The 18,280-nt window shown below is 32.0% G+C and overlaps 1 protein-coding gene across 1 annotated transcript in view; it reads left to right on the top strand.

The window, feature by feature from the left end:
• LOC123653898 (disintegrin and metalloproteinase domain-containing protein 11) overlaps positions 1-18,280 on the top strand; it is a 272,141-nt gene that overhangs the window by 133,270 nt on the left and 120,591 nt on the right. The window contains exon 8 of the mRNA XM_045589876.1: positions 10,816-10,962. Coding sequence (XP_045445832.1) covers positions 10,816-10,962 — 147 coding nt within the window. The remainder of the gene's footprint in view (positions 1-10,815; positions 10,963-18,280) is intronic.

Below are 18,280 nucleotides of genomic sequence, written 5' to 3'. Positions count from 1 at the left end.
ACGGGCCTCGTGGTTGCCCTCTTTACCCGGGCTTTCATCACCGGGGCTTCGCCTCCGGGGTCACCTTATTTCGGCCCCATTTGGGCCAGGGTCACAGTGCCCTTGGGGTCTTTCCTTGTTTATATTTTCTGTGTCTCAACATCGGTCAGTCCATTAAGTCGGTCAGTCTATCTTTATGACGGAATGTCTTCCCCCGCGTCATCCAGATCGTCGCCACCACTGTCCGCGCTGGTTCGGCTCGGCGGTGGTTGCCGGTAAATAAACGAATCAAATTACTCAATAGGGTTCCGATAGATGGCGTTACGAGAAACGTAACGGGGTCATTCATTCAGTAGATTTTACTGCTCATATTTTTTTCATACCTGGGGCCTTATATAAAATCGATTATTAAGGAGTAAACTCCCAGGAGCTCTGGTGACCTTACTCACCAACAGGACCACAACACTGCTTGAAAGCAGTATTATGTAGTTGTGATCTTCTGTAAGGTCAAGGTACTTCCCCAGTCGGGCTGTTCCATATTTTGAGCAGGAAATTTCCTGCTGTGCCCCACCTCACTTAAATTTACGTCACAAGTCACACACGTCCCAAGTCACGCCATCAACGTCATCCTTTGTATGACTGTCATGCCTCGTTTGAGTGCAGTTAGCGCGCTAGTGATACTCGCTGCGAAATATTGCAACCAAATAATTACAAAAATAAATAATTCAACCAATTAAAAATAATTTTTAGATTAAAGACTCATTAAATCATTTTAGCAAATAATATAGCAACAACTAAATAAATACAAATAGGAAAATAAATCTCAATTAGATTATCCATTAGCTTAACCAGTGTGCGTCACAGAAGTGACAGTTTAGGAAAATGACATATGGAAATTATAAACGCAACTTGATAATTCGATGATAAACACAATTATAACGCAAATAAATGTATCATATTTATCAATGAAATGAAATTAATTTAAGACTTAATACGTGGAATGTATACAGATTGAGTGAGAGATGACACGACTCACATTAATGGAGGAATTCTATTAATCTCATCTTAAACTATTTCTCAAATCTAATCTTAGAAAACTTTTGATTTATTATTCGTGTGACAACGAAAGTCTAAATCGAATTGTAACCATTTTAGAAATCAGTTAAAACGATTCCATTACTTGAGAAGGGTTGAGTCAACTGTAGATACGATGTTACGATGTAGCACTCACTTGATCCAATGTAAAAAACAAGTGCCAGACGTACCGTGAACTAGGGTCAATTTCCGTCCGAATTTCCCGACAACGGATTAACAGGGGAATGTACGACACTAACAAACGTACTACTAGGTTTGGGACCTGAGATACAATGAGTATCGTCCCCTATTTAACTGGCCTTACGAGAATATTCTAGAATATTCTATTTTGTATAATACTAAAATATTAATCATGTAAATAAAAATGGATCGTTGAAACCTTTGTACGTGAATGACTATCGAAGGACTGCAACAAATTAAAGTCGGATTTACTAACAAAAAAATTTTGCGGTTAGAAATTTTCCGGTTTAGCTAGTGATATAAATAAATATCTTTGACATACCAACACACACGGTCGTCTGCTAAGCTAAGCAAATAAATGTTTTTTTTTGTAATATATATAAATACATATAACAGCCAGACTTGGGGCAGGACTCGAACCCACAACCCCCTGAACAGAGAGCAAGGTCCCTAGAAACTGCGCTAACGGTCTAGTCAAAAATATAAAATCAAATGAATATTGATAATGATATCCGTAGAAGGAATACTTTTTAATATTTCATCTCATATTACTATTTCAAGTATGACACTGAACCGTCTCCAATAAATCTTTCGTTGTGTATATATTTTAATACATAAATGTAAATAGAGGCTATATTTTATTTCGATGAGATATTTGTGTAACAGTAAGGTTCACAACAAATTCCTTCATCAATATGTCTATTTTAGAATAATGAAAAATAATCATTATTAAAGTTAATTTAATTTATTTTAATTAATGACAAAGTTTTTCGAATTATTTATACAATAATTAATAATGAAAACTGGGTAACTATGTGCTATTTATAAAATATTTTTTGCATATTTATAATATATTTGTATAATAAGAATATTCTATTCACAAACTTACAATAGAAAATATATACAATGGGGAGACTTAACGCTACTGAATTTTGTATCAGCCAACCGTATTTCACTAGATTTCCCAGTTTCATATTATAATATGGTCACAAATAGCAGCTGTAAAGGCGAATAATTTTAATTTTATATAGAGGACAACACACATATTAATATAAGAAATGATTAAGTAATTAAAATCAATTGACTTGATTTATTGTACTATTACTAAGTAAACAAAACTGTATTAGTTTTTTTCATTTTACTGAAAAACTATATTTGACATACAAATCTGTATATTAATTAATACGTGAAGCAAAAACTTTGCACCCCTTTTTACGAAAATTACGCGGACGGAGGAGTATGAAATTTCACACACTTATAGTTTATATAGAGAAGGAGTGCAGAATGTTATTTTTTTTAAATTATGCATAAAAATATATTAAACCAATAAAAAAAACATTACACACACTACCATATATTTGATACACACACGCATATTATACTATTGTGTTGACTGTCAAAGTCTGTAATCAAATTGAAAAATTAAAAAAAGGTTATATATTTTCGTTCCATTTTTTTATTTTTTTGAAATTTAAAATTTTAATTAAAGTCGAATTTCGACCGCTGCGCGACCACTAGTATATTCAAATGAAAGAAACTGCACTACAAAATAATTTTCAAAGTAGTTTTCCTTAAAACATTTTTGAAGACCAACAGAATATTTGTAAAATCTTAGTCAGGGTATTTGTACGATGTTGTTGAATTTCAAACAGTCCAACATAAGTTTTATTTATTACCTTACAGAAATAGCACTTCTATTCTAGACTTCTATACACAGAAATAAACTACATACGTCATAAAAGCTTAAAGCTCTAAAACGTTGGGATTAGAAAATCTATACACGAAGTTAAGTTGAAAAGATTTAGTTGTCGTGATGCCAAACATCTTTTCATTGACGTACACAAGATGAGATCGAATTAAATTGCTTCGAACCTCCCGTCGGGTCGGGGGTCCGAAGGGGTGGTTTTGGGGGGAAGATTCAAATTGGATTCAAGGAAATTTAGATTGGATTGAATTTTCTTGCCACCTTGTTTAATTTGGTAAGGGTGGGACCATGATCGTGTATGGGCAAAAAATCTGGTGCATCAATTTTTAAGGTTCTTTTTATCCTATAAAATATAGCTTTGATGGAATTGATTGAATATTTATTGAAACGATATATATCGGTTGTTAGTTACATCGTTTTAACTTGAAATACATAGTTTAGGCCTTAGTTTGATAAAAAGTATTGTAACTTTTTTCTGATCAACTAATTTACTAATATTGCTTTCTCAGAAATTTCAGTTCGACATCATTATCTTTCAATCAGAAAACGTTAAAGTCCCAAATCAACGAAACCCCAAAAAGATGAGCAAAAACAAACAAAACAAAAAAAATCAATTCCGCAATGAGGAAACAAGTGATTTATTACAACATTTTTGTTTTCATTTTTTTTCCCTATTTTGCAATAATACTAGCCGCTGTCAGTCATAGCGAAGATGAATCAGCGGGTCGCAAACTCATTTTTCATGCTCGAAATACTGCGAGACGCTGAATCGTTGGAAACTGTTGATAAATGATATTTAATTGCTTAGCCGTTGTTTTAAATATAATTACAGAATGATAATCTATACATGTCTCGGTTTATTTACTAATTAACTCAACTAATATATTATTTATATTGACGACGAGTTGGCGCAGCGGTCACAGGACTGACAAACATTTGTAGTGGCCATATAGATGTTTGTCGTGGTCTAGGCGTTTGTGCTTGTGTATTGTGTGTGTTTCCAGACCTCCGACACAGGACAAAATCCTACTGGATGACGTTGAATCATCATCATCATTTTAGCCTATCCTGTTTATTATTATTATTATTATATCAATAATATATGTATTATATCCGATAACTCGCAGTTGAGCAGCATGATTAAGCTCTGCCTCATTTCAATGAAAAAGAGGTCAATCTCCAGCATTGGCATGTTACATGCTGAATCGTAATTCTCCTAATAAGTTACTAATAGTAAATTATTGCATTACAGGTTGACGAATATATGATAACTCGAGTAGTGTTACTTGACATTTTTGAATATCATATCAAAAATTGACCGCTCCAGCGGGGTTCGAACCCGCGTCTCCGACTGACCGTGTCGGCGCTCTAGCCAATTAAGCCATGGAACGATGTACCCGCTAGATCGAAATTTTTGATATGATGATTTTATTTTCGGTTTAAGCGAACCGTGGCGCCGTCTATGTGAGTTCTTTACAGAAACCCGTAACTATTCAAAGTTTTATATTACATTGAAAATCTTTGACAGGAGACGACACCATGCTATTTAATATGTACGATGTTATTTTTGTGTTACCCACACATTAGGAATTCAAAACATTTTTGAATATCTATAATATATAAAAAATTTTATATGATGATTTTATTTTCGGTTTAAGTGAACCGTGGCGCCGTCTATTATTTAAAAATTTAAAATATTATTACAAAAAATTATTATAAAATTTCGATCTAGCGGGTACATCGTTCCATGGCTTAATTGGCTAGAGCGCCGACACGGTCAGTCGGAGACGCGGGTTCGAACCCCGCTGGAGCGGTCAATTTTTGATATGATATTCAAAAATGTTTAGAATTCCTAATGTGTGGGTAACACAAAAATAAAATCGTACATATTAAAAATAGTGCTACTTGGTTTTTTTTTTTTTGTTATTAAAACCAAAAGTACGAATACATTAATTTCATTATTTAAGTTTAGGTATGAGCTCAATTTCAATTTAGTGGCAGTTTTATATGACGGTAAAAACATTTTAAACGAATTTTCAAAACAAATTCAATCAAGGAATATCTTCTGCAAAATTAATTAACGTCGCGGTAATTTAAAATCGTTTACAAATTAATTTAATCCAATGAAAACTTCATCAGCAAATAAAAATCTTTAAAGCATGAAAAGGTCCCTCCGCGTTTTCCTATTTACGAGTTTCGGCCACAAATTATATTTCTTAAAGACAGAAAAATTGACGATTCCGAAAACGTCGGACCGCGAAACAGCTTCGCCGTAATTCGCCTTAAGTTAAAGTACAGGATTTTTTCGTGCCTCGATAAAATTTCTTGTCGAGAATATGAATAAAAATATTGTATATTTCTGTTTTAAGGAGTTAAACATTTTTAAATATCATATCAAAAATTGACCGCTCCAGCGGGGATCGAACCCGCGTCTCCGACTGACCGTGTCGGCGCTCTAGCCAATTAAGCTATGGAACTATGTACCCGCTAGATCGAAATTTTTGATATGATGATTTTTATATTCGGTTTAACTGCTGGAGCGGTCAAGTTTTGATATGATATTCAAAAATGTTTAGAATTCCTAATGTGTGGGTAACACAAAAATAAAATCGTATATATTTAAGGAGTTAAGTTTAATTTATCTTTAATAATAATGAGAACATTTTGATTCAGCCTGTATATCTCACAGCTAGGCACAGCCCTCATTTGCACTATAGGAGAAGCGTAGATAGAAGCGAAGGTATACAAAGTAACGACCACTTTCAGTTGTCTGTGATAATAAACAGGAGCGACAGCTTCACAAGCTCTTCTCGGCACCCATAAGGACAGACAACCAGACCGTAAACAAATGTATAATAATCGAAAATCACACCGAGCGGGTATCGAAACTGCAACCACTGATTTTTATGCGTGAACACACACACAAAACCAGAACGGTTGTCGATTTGTCGTACACACATCGAATCAAAAACATATAATATCTGAGCTGCTTTGCTTCCGTTCAACGTCTGTGTACATTCCGTCCTGGATCTGTTGACTCAAAACAAACGAATTTCGCACTCCGATCCGGTGTCACGTTTTTAATTATGGCCTGTTTGCTTCCAATCAAATAAATGCTTGAATTAAGTGAATCGCCAAGTACGCACCGAAGCGTTACTCACTTTCGGATCTCCTTCAAACAACTAAATTGTTGCTGCTTCCGTCACAAGTCTAATTGAATTAAAATTTAAACATTAATTTTATCTTGTCTATGTATCACAGTACTTTAATTTAATCTTTACGCCATTTTATTTATATTGAAAGAGCTTCAAATAAACTTGAATAATTTTTCAGAATTTGATTTTAATTAGTTTTAAGATGACGTTTTATTAATATATAAAATTATTTTTCTTAAAGTTTGTATATCAGGTAAGTTTGTTGTAGGAAAACGTCAAATTTAAAACGAAACGTTACGTGGGATAGTAACGAAACAGTATGTAAATCGATCGATCAATTCATCTTGTAGCAACCCACTGTTGGACATAAGCCTCCTCCCTCATGTAGGAGAAGGTTTGGAGCTTAAACCACCTCGGTGCTCCACTGTGGGTTGGCGGTTATCGCTATTAACTGTATATGATAACAACCGGGACCGACGGCTCAACGTGCTCTCTGAGGCCCAAGGACAGACAACCAGTCCGGAAATAAATATTTTCATAAACACAAATATCTACTCCGAGCGGGAATCGAAGCCGGCACACGCACCATTACACCGACCGGTCGTTGTGTAAAACTGACCCGTTACTAACACAATTATTGGCGGTACCTTTCCGTTCAACTGATGTATATTAAATTTCCGCCCCGAGTCTGGGTGATATATGATGTATATGATGTTTATGTATTTATTTGTTTCAAATATATAACGATATGTATCAATTGGTATCGAAATAAAGCACTGGCATTAATCGTGTACATTAAGGCGCCTACTTCAAAAACAGTCAGTTGTGTGTATACTCGTATGTAAAACATTACTTATTGGTGAAATCGTTTGTTCTTTTTTTGCACTATAGACTGTTTTAGACGATGTTCCTTACGGCAGGCTTGACATTTGTCTGGACGACCGAACTGAAAAAAAATGTGATACTAAAACCGCAAGAAAAATATATAACGGAAGTGACGTAATATGAGTCACACGACTGTTTAATATGACGTTTGTAAATCTAAAATATTACTAGTAAACTTTTTTTAAATTATTTATGTAATTTTATACTGTCGACAAAAATAAATAAAGACACGTTTTTTTTTAATTTCACTATTAGTTTGAATTATTATTATTATTATTATTATTATTATTATTTTATTTGATTTATTTTATTTTACGGTATTTGTTATTTTCTAAAATACTAAATCTCCAAAATACTTTTATGTACTTAATAAAAACCAATCAACAAAATTAAAAAGAAAATCAAGAACTAGAAAATATATATAACATTCAACTTTTTTTCACATTGTGTTGCTTCTATACTATCCGAGGGAACTTCGATCCTACCTGGTGTCCCATGATACCACATATTAAGTTTTTATATAATATGACGGGAGCCATGTTTGTTTTTGTTTAAGTTCTCGATGTTTCTTTAAATTCCGGATGTGTCGACACTAATATAAGCGCCGTGATACAAGAATATAATGTAGAATAAGCGATCGTAATATCGATATTAAAAACAATAAATGAGATTTTAAATTAACACAGTTATTTGTATTGCAAATATTTTTCAAAAACGATATATTTAACATGTTTTTTTTAATATTCTTTCGTGATATTGTCTCGTCAAGATTGGACAAGACATTCGTAGATAATATCGAAATATCGAGCTCGGCAAAATGAAAATAAAAAACATGGTAAAGATCCCGCTTTGAATAATTTTTGTCATAATAAACGTATTAAAATATTCAAATAAAATTACAATTCATAGACAAAAAAAAATGATAAATATATTTCCATCGAGTCTCGACTCTTTTTTTCGACATAACTGATTAATAAACAACGTAAAAAAATTTCAATCAAACCTTTTACATTGGTCGCGGTGAAAGATTGTTTTTTATAAGAATGATTTCGAATGAAAATTGGGAGATCGCAGAGCCACAGATTGCTCTGTCGGTATTCTCTTATTTGATGGCAACGTTTCCTTCGACTCGTTTTATTTCAGGTTTTTCAAACGGGCGACATTTATTAATATTTCATTTTTTTTTTTTTTTTAATAGAGATGATGGTTTTGGAACGTTTGTGATTTAAATTTAAATTATACGAGAAGTTTTAAATGTTTAAAAGATCTATGAAAAATATTTTTATATTTTTTTGATTGTGCTTGCTAATACAAACTCTAATAAATTGTTGTTGTAATTATTTTTTACAAAGGTGTAAAAAATATTTGTGCAGTGATCGTTATGATTCGTTTTTTTTTTTTTTTTTATACGAGTAGGTCGACAAATTCCACAGACCTAAAAGATAGCGTTCTAAAATGATATATAATATTTTTTTTTATTTTTTTTTATTTTATTTAATGGATACAATCAACGACAACTGATAATTATATAGAGTAGTTGCACTAGCCATCACATATTCGATTGCCATGATTGTTAAAAAATTTAAGCCTCACGAAGATTTTTCTATACCTTGACGTTTGTATTTTAAGTGTGTTGGAACCATTTTTTTAATATAACAATTTTATTTATTTTACAATTTAAATGCATTGTGTTAAGTAAGTTGAAGAATAATAAAATCTCAATACGTGAACAAAGTCAGACGCAATAGCTAGTTGCTTATATAATTTGTTTTCATTCAATTATTTCAACGACTAGAACCTCTTTGAAAGCAATTGCGAACAAAAAGTTTATATACTTTCAATTAAAGGGGTGAATAGAAAACCGTACTTGTATATATAAATGAAATAGCTTGTCTTGAACGCGTAACGGTACCGTTTAATTTAGTTTTCAATCTAAAATAATATATTATTTAGAATAAGTTTATAGAGAAAATTTCTAAATTACTTGAATAAATTTAAAACTTGAAATTTTATTTCGTACAATTTTCTCATGCATAAAACACGTGACATAAAAGAAAGTGAGTTTGCATTATCTAATAACGTAGGTACTAATGTCATTTTGTTAGAATTGTCTCAAAAAGTACAAATAAGTATAAGTAAAACTAGACGCATATAAAATGTGTATAGATTCTGGCCGTTTCTTTTCTATACAAACGGTATTCTGAATCAAAGATGAAGACGCCAATATGCACTTAAATTTAAACAAAAAAGTGTGTGTAAAATTCACACACGCTTTTCACGCTTTTTCAGATGTAGGTATGTTTATACCTACATCTGAAAAAGCGTAGGAAGGTAGATTTGTTTTTTTTTTCTATCAACAATTTCAAATCATAAGTACCTATTCTAAAAAGTTTTACTTCAAAAACAAATTGTATAGTTACCCACATAAAGACGAATTAGTTTCCAATTATTATTTTTTTGTATAAATATTTTAGTCGTGAAGTACCTAATGTTTGTGATGTCTCAAAATAAGTATATTTTACTTTTCTTTCTTTTCAATTTATATCTCTGAAACGGTTGGACCGAATTTGACGAGATTTTCACTGGAAGATAGCTGATGTAATAAGGAGTAATTTAGGCTACTTGTATTTTAGAAATTTGTTTATTTTGTAAACACACACGAGCACAGCTAGTTAAAAAATAAAAATTAATAAAATATTTTCACCTACTCACTATAAAAAGTAACTAAATATGTTGTTACATAAAAAGGAATTATTTATGAGTGAAAGATTAATATTGATTTGATATAAAAAATAATGTATTTAGTTCCTTATCTACTAATAGATGGCGTTGTGCTATCTGTTAAATCTCGCTTTTCATATAACGTGATTATTTTATCAAACAATTCAAAATATTTGTCAACGATGTAACAATTGGTAATTCATTTGTTTTCTTTAAGAGAAGATATTTGCTAATTTTGTTGGTACATTTCTTATCGCTAATAAATTTTTATTAACCGACTTCCAAAAAAGGAGGAGGTTCTCAATTCGTCTATTTTTTTTTTATTCAGAACTTTTGACCGGGTGGACCGATCTCCACAATTTTTTTTTTAATCGAAAAGTGGTGTGAGTCAATTAGTCCCATTTAAATTTATTTGAGATCTAACAACTACTTTTCGAGTTATATCTAATAATGCGTTTTTACTTGACGCTTTTTTCGTCGACCTACGTTGTATTATACCACATAACTTTTTACTGGATGTACCGATTTTGATAATTCTTTTTTTGTTAGAAAGGAGATATCCCTAGTTTTGTACCATGATAAGGAAACCAGGATTTGATGATGAGATCCCAGAGAAATCCGTACCGATTTTGATAATTTTTAATTTAGTTAAAAGCTGATGTTTATCATGTGGATATCACATTTAAATTTTATCGAGATCTGATAACTACTTTTTGATTAATCTTTGATAACGCGTAGTTACTTGACGATTTTTTCGTCGATCTACGTTGTATTACTTGTCGATGTAATTGAAGTCGGTTTTTTTTCGTTTGCGAGCAGACACAATTATTTTTATTATTATTTCACAGAGAGACTTCTGATTGTATTTATTGAGCGAGTCTAAATACGGGTTTAAATGTATTTGGGTTTAAAGTTTCAATCCTTAAATCTACAATTCGAAGAAAAAAATCCTTAAAGTTAGCGTGTGTGGGTTTCATTTTTAACAATGTATTTTACTACGAAAAAAAAATTATTAATAAAGTTAGTTAAGCTTCAAAAATCATTTGAAGAGCATAGAGATTTTTAAAATATTAATGTTTCATTTTCTTTTCACAGGAAATCGAGCATTGCTACTACCACGGCACAGTCAAGGATTACCCAGGCGCGTCTGCCGCCTTCCACACTTGCAATGGCGTGTCTGGCATCATCCACATTGGCAATGAGACTTTCGTCATCCATCCTTTCTACGGCGGCGATTTATCGGTCAGTTTGCATGCTATACGATTTATACATTTAATTAAATCTAGGTCGAGAGGCGCTGCAAAGAAAACTAAAATGACTAAACGATACTCATATTTTTCAATAAATATAATTCAAAGTTACATGCTTGCGCCATTTGCTATCAACATATTTGGACCTTGGAAAAGCTTTGAAAATAACCTATCTAACTGTGTATAATTGCGTCAAATCGTGACAAAAGTGCTGGTGGTTTTTTGCGAAGAGAATCGTAATTGCCTGCTGCCATTCAACTATATATTTTCAATCTCTTTTTGCTTCTAACAATTACTAACCTAGTACAAAGTTTATAGCCCTATTTTGTTAATTTTATGTTTAACAAATCATAAATTATTCCATTTTTTTTTTTATTTGTTACACTAAAAATAATAAGTTCAGTAATAAACGATCGAATAGAAAGAGTTTAGTTTTAGGGTCTCATGACTAACCTTAAAAAAATGTTGTTTAATGTTTTTTAGGGTTGCCACTTGCTAAATTTTCTTTGAAAATACGAAATTAGTGTAAAATTTGCACATCATTAAGCACCCGACTTTAAAAAAACAACACAACAACGAAATATATAGCAATAAAAGATTACAAAAAAAAATCTTTAGTTTCAGTTTGAATTTCATCAGTTGAATTTTTCAGTTGAATTTAACAATCTCCATTCGAAATTCGTCATTACACAATTATATATACAATATACATTTTTTTTTTTATTTAAAAATTAACATCCACTGGCTCAAAATTCCCATGCCTTTTGTTGAATATGCAGGCATTATTATAATACCACAGGCAATTTTTATTACAACTACAAATCGAATCTGCCTAGTAAAACTAGGACGTGGTCCGACGCTGACGGATTTTTTTTCCCTTACAATTACTGTTTGATGGAAAAGTATACATTCATTCATTTGTAATTATATTAGCATACTCGTAGTCACGATTCAAACATGATTTCAAATATTAATCTACAATTTCGATTTGATTTTAAATATTATATAATACATTAAATATGATTTAACTACAAAACAATAAACAATTAGTTATTTCGTACTTCTATTTCAATTTGTGACAGAGAAAAACGTATTAATTTTGTAATTATGTCGATAATTAATTATAGTTTTCGTTGTGACGAATCTGTTTCAACCGATACTAATTATTATTAATTAAAACATATTATTAATTGCCGTAAAATTTCAGGTTTTTCGACACATGTCTTCTGTCTGTATAATAATTAAATTTTCGTTTGGGATTACGTGAGTTTACTGAAACATTCATTAATTTTCCATGACTAGGCAAGCAGATTGATTATTCTCACGTGGTGGATTTTCTGTCAATTATAGAAATTTTAAGTACTTATGATACTAATACTAGACGACGTCTTAACTACTTATTTTATGCGCTTTTGTTTGATAGCTTTTTTCTTTCAATAGTTCAGAATAAGCGTAAACGATTAGCAGTTTTAAGTAAGGATGAAATGTGTTATTGTTTAATATTTCATTGTGATACAATTTTAAAAGCAGAACAATGCCTATGTTATAAAAAAATTTTCAACATTGTCAGAAGATTGTCTAGTACATATGTTTTATTTAAACAAATAAATAAAATTGAAGTGTCTGTTTGTAATATTGAAATAACTGCTTTTCACTAACTGCATATGGATGTATACACGGTACATATACCAAAACAACATTTTTTTTACAATTTTCGTCTGTCTGTCTGTTTGTTCCGGCTAATCTCTGAAACAGCTGGGCCATATTTGACAGGACTTTCACTGGCAGATAACTGATGTAATAAAGAATAACTTAGGCTACTTTTATTTTAGAAATTTACCTATTTATTTTTTAACTCTGCAACAAAAAAAGTGAACAATAACTCTTTTGTTAATTCCACGCGGACGAAGTCGCGGGTACAGCTAGTCTTAAATATAATAGATACACTGCTTTGAAGTTGTTTTCTAATCACAATTAAGGCTAATAATCTCTGTAATATATAATTAAAGTCTGTAACTGTCACATAGAAAATGTTTAAATTCGCACATAAATATATCAAACAAAATCATTATGTACCGAATGATCAAACAAAATATGTCATGGCTAAGTTTTAGTATTTTAAAATATGCTCTTTTTTAAAATTTATTTGAATTTAATTTAAATTCGTCATTCATATCGTATTTCATGTAGAAAAAAATAAACAATTGTGCCTTAGACCACACACACGACTAAAGTAAAAATACGAAAAGAGAAAAGAAGAAAATACGAAATATCTCGAGTCTCAACTCTCTCTCTCAACTTCCGTTCGCCTCACCCGATCACACTTTTCTTAACGCTCTCGTTACGCATTCACCAGCTTACTCGCCAAGTCAAGCGTGCGTAAATAAGTTTTACTTCAAAAATTATTATATATGAAAATTTTTATATATTATACCATGTATAACACGAACGTTTCTAACAATGGAATAAATACTATCTGTGAGTCGAACAAACCAAATTCGAAAGGAAACTTATATTTCCATAAAGTATACAATTCAAACGTGATATTTAAATTTTCAAAACTAAAGCGTCCGTTTCGATGTTATGGAATATTTTAAATTCAATTTTATACAAGTCTATAATAAATAGTGTGTATGCAGTTCACACACGGCAGAATTTAAACTTATGAAAAGTCGTAGGAATTTGGCTCCGATTTGTTCTATCGACGATGGTCAGTGTCTCGTGAGAATGGTCGTAAACGGCGTGCAAAACGAGTCATTTACGCGTTTCGACTAATTATTCTACCTCACTCTTTCCTATACATTCATGTATTTGTTTTTTCTTTATCGTGACACATTTTCAATTTTCAATTCATCGAAATTCAAAATCACAACTAGTCTCAAGAATTTTCACTTTAAAAATTATTTAGGCTTCACATGACATATTACAGAACCTATAATTGTGACACATTGTACTATAAACCAATACGAAACAGGAAAATAGCATGAAAACTTCCCTGTGACAAATTAAACGATATATATGTCAAAGGATAAAATTATACTGCCGTACCAAAACTACGGCTTCTGAACAGAATCAGTATCAATTAGTTCCAATGGTCAGTTAACCAGTTGTTTGCGTCAAATTGCAAACGCAAAATGCATTCTATAGAATGTTTAAATTGAACAGATAAAACTCGATAGTCGATTTGTAAAGAAAATTTTGGAATGTTATCTCTCTTTTATCCTTTGTAAATGTGGCGTATTGATTTTGGTTTCATTTTACATATCAATTTGATGTAATCAAATTTAAAAAAGATTAAGAAATCCGATCTCGTTTATAAATTTAAACTTTCTTTTTTGACTTTCCAATAGAAAAAAGGGTCGACTGTAGTTTTACTAACGTATGTCATAAGAAAAAAATTTAACGCCACAATCTTTAACATAATTCTTTTGCACTGTCTCCCTATCCTTACTTTTGAAATTAATTTATTATTTATCAAGATAATAAGCTCTATAAAAATTTGATAGTGTTCCTTAAATTTTAAAGGTCCTTTGACAACGAAACGAACGAATCAGAGTCACACGAAGAACGTGGAACCTATGTGATAGGAGTCTAAGTTGTAGTTATATTTTCGACAACACACAGATATACACTCAATTATAACAAACTTCGCACTGTCACAATTAAACTCAAATATTTATCACAGCTTCCCTTTTGTTTTTGTCGTATGCGAATTCAGCCCTAATCCCGTTGTTAATATTTATTTCCAGTCTGAATGGGTGCCTTAGAGAGCACGTTAAACCATTGTTCTCTTTTTTATCAAGAACACCCGAGTGATAGTTACTCGTGATAGAGAAATTATCCACCAACACACAGTGAAGCAGCGTGGTGTTAAGTTTAACCCTCAAAATAGATAAATAGCCTTTGCTCACCAGCCCATCATCAAACATCTCAATAATATTTAAAGGCTGCTTTTGTACATCACAGAATTTATCACTTTTGGAAATTTCAACTATAAAAATCCAGTAAATTACTAAGCAAGGCTATTCTAAGATAGGGCACAGCAGTAATTTCCTGCTCATATGGAGCAGCCCGACTGGGGTAGTACCTCGACCTTACAGAAGATCACAGCAAAATAATACTGTTCTCAAGCAGTATTGTGTTCCTGTTGGTGAGTAAAGTGACCAGAGCTCCTGGGGGGGAGTGGGGATTGGGTCGGCAACGCGCTTGCGATGCTTCTGGTGTTGCAGGCGTCTATAAGCTACGGTAATCGCTTACCATCAGGTGAGTCGTACGCTTGTTTGCTGACTTAGTGACATAAAAAAAAAAATATTCTTATTTTAGGCCTCAATATTGCAACGTAAAATAACCTAAAAGATATCAAAAAATGAGTGTGCTTTAGACCACACGACTGAAGTAAAATTTCTTTAGCTAAATCTAACTTATATCTCCCTCTCGACTTCCGTTCGCCTCGCCCGATCACACTTTACTCCCCAAGTCAAGCATCCGTAAAGAAGTTTTACTTCAAAAACTAATTCTTTGCTCACACGGTTTTGACAACAAAGGCAAACAAAAGACAAGCACATCCTTTCATTTGACGCTTCACACGCCCTTGGCAAAAAAAGTGAATCCTATATAATCCTGTGACAGAAAAAATGTTCCCCATCCTTCATTTGAGATCTCATTCCCTATTTTTTGGGCTCGAAAATTGTTATGAACAACGCACTCCGCCCCGTAATAATTATTCGTATGACTGTAACTTTCCGCTTTACCCCATAAGTACCCCAATTAGCTTGGTACTCGTAAATCATTTTTTTTAACGTGACCTCTTAAATTCTGTTTACTCAGATGACTTGGCTAATTTTATATTCGTATTTTTTTCCGGCTGTGTTTCATAATTTACGTAATTAGATTTAGTGACTTGAAGATGTATAAAAAGAGGACATTATTTTATTTCTACATTATTGCCTATAAGTAGCGTTATTTTTACATTTAAATAAAAGAAAAATGTCAGTAATTTTTTTTTACAAAATTTAGTAGAACCATGAAAATGTCACGTCGATTTTTAAATTATTTTAGTGTCTTTGTGATTAATAACACTACATAGCTTAAATAATTGGCTAACATATTTTGGATTCAGCCTGGAACATCGCACTGCTGTGCATATGACTCTTGTCTATGTAGGAGTAGGAGTACGCCTGCTCCACTTCGGGTCGGTGGATATATTCCCTACTATGAGTAGCGATCGCTATCAGGTGTATATGACAAAAACTGGGACGTGCTCTCTGAGGCAAGGTGGGGAGACTCACAAGGAAAGACATCCAAACTGGAAAAAGATATTTGTACAAATAAAAAATTCTATCTCGATCGGGAATCAAACCCGCAAACTGCGGACTGTTAGCTCCATACATTCCACATTTACCACTAAACCAGCGCGATCGACTAAGACATCTTATCACAAATGCGAAGCGTTTCGTAACGGTAAGGAATCCTGTGCAAGTCTAACTTCCAAGTATCACATTTTATTTAAAAACAAATATTCAATTAATTTCTTATACACTTCAAGACATTTATGTTAAAACAATGAACGATGAAAATACCAGTAAAACTCGACCCGAAAATCTATCAATTGCCTCGACAACCGATATCGAAATCAAACATTACAAATATAATTAAATTAATCCCGAATGATTGATATAACCCAACCGCGGTCAAACCTACACATGATATATAATCGTAGCCATTAATTAAGCGTTAATATAATTACGAGGTGTATTGAAAATCGTCGAATAATAGCGTTATTTTGCATTATCTTGCAAAAAAGGGCTTAATATAAAGCTTATTACTCGGTGCAGGATTTATATAGTTGATAAAGATGTGTGGACTTAGTGACGCTGTATTTTATGCAACATGTTACTAATTTTGTACTAAAACACAGTTTATTTAATATTTTTCAAAAGAGTAACTGCGGAGTTTGTTGCCGATTCTTCTCTGCAGTATCAACGTTCCGAATCGGTGGTAGCTTTACTTCTACAAATATAATAATTTGTTTTTAAAGTTTTAATTTGTAAAATGACGATTTGAAAGTGCTCTTGGGGCCTATTTAAATAAAGCTTTTTTTGATTTTTATTTTATCGTCGGCGTTCTGTTCAAGTGAAATGAGAATTTTAACGATACAATACTGTATACTGTATGTGTGTGATGTACTGTGACGTCATAGTACAGTATTGACCCTATCAGGAAGTATAAGGCTTATAATTTTCAATTCAAAGAAAATCGAATACAAATATATTTTTTCAAATATTAGTACTTAATACAAAATAAATTTTGTAAATAATCTTCGTAAAAAAAAGGAATGATTCACCAAAATGTATATACGCTAATGTATGTATAACTTTCTAATGACTGCACCAAATCGTATAATTATTTCACTGTGTTCATTTTTATCAAGACAGGGTTTAAAATAAAATTAAAGAAAAAATCGATTTATTAACAAAAATTTGTTGTTTGTAAAGTCGGCTTACGGACGATAGTTTTACTTGATAACATCATAAAGAAACATGATTAAAAATTACATACTTTTCCAGTAGCAGAACTATTCGAACTGCTAGCTCTGACATCACGCGAGAAGAGATTTAACAAACAAAAATTTAGCAACTGTATAAATTTTATTTTACTTATTATAGTTTTTTAACTTGTAGTAATAAACATTTAGCTCAGCCTATCGCAGTCCACTGCTGGACATATGCCTCCATAAATTCACGCCATATATATAAAAAAGAGTATGTTTTAGACCACACGACTGAAGTAAAAGGTCTTTACCTCCATTTAACTATATCTCCCTTTCAACTCCCGTTCGCCTCGTCCGTCAATTGTCGTAACGCTCTTATCACGCATTCAACTGCTCCATCATGAACCATTTTAAATAAAAAGTCTCAAATACATAAAATAGTTGAACATTAAAAGCTCATATTAATTTTAATATTCCGTCTCAAATCCCCAGCGAACGGGAAGCCCGTGAGCCTGTAATCATGATCCAAAATGTAACAATACCACTGATTACTCCGCAGGCCCCATTGTTCTACAGTTCATGGTAGTCTCAGAAGCCATTGTGACAGATGTAACAGTTATTATGGAATAATTGATATTCATTTTTTTTTCGAATATGAGATTGAATTGTCATTTTTTTTTTTAATATATAATAAATTTCGAAATGTAATATTTGTACCTTTTCAACAAACTTCAAAAATGGTAATAACAATTTTTTTTAGTTGTTGCCGCCGGTAAATCAAGCAAATATCTAGAAAATGATATACTTATTATTTTTGTGG

This window comes from Melitaea cinxia, chromosome 5 (genome assembly GCF_905220565.1).
Source record: "Melitaea cinxia chromosome 5, ilMelCinx1.1, whole genome shotgun sequence".
Taxonomy (NCBI): Eukaryota; Metazoa; Arthropoda; class Insecta; order Lepidoptera; family Nymphalidae; genus Melitaea; species Melitaea cinxia.
The sequence above is the reverse complement of the archived record's forward strand: the minus strand, read 5'-3'. Positions and strand labels throughout refer to the sequence as shown.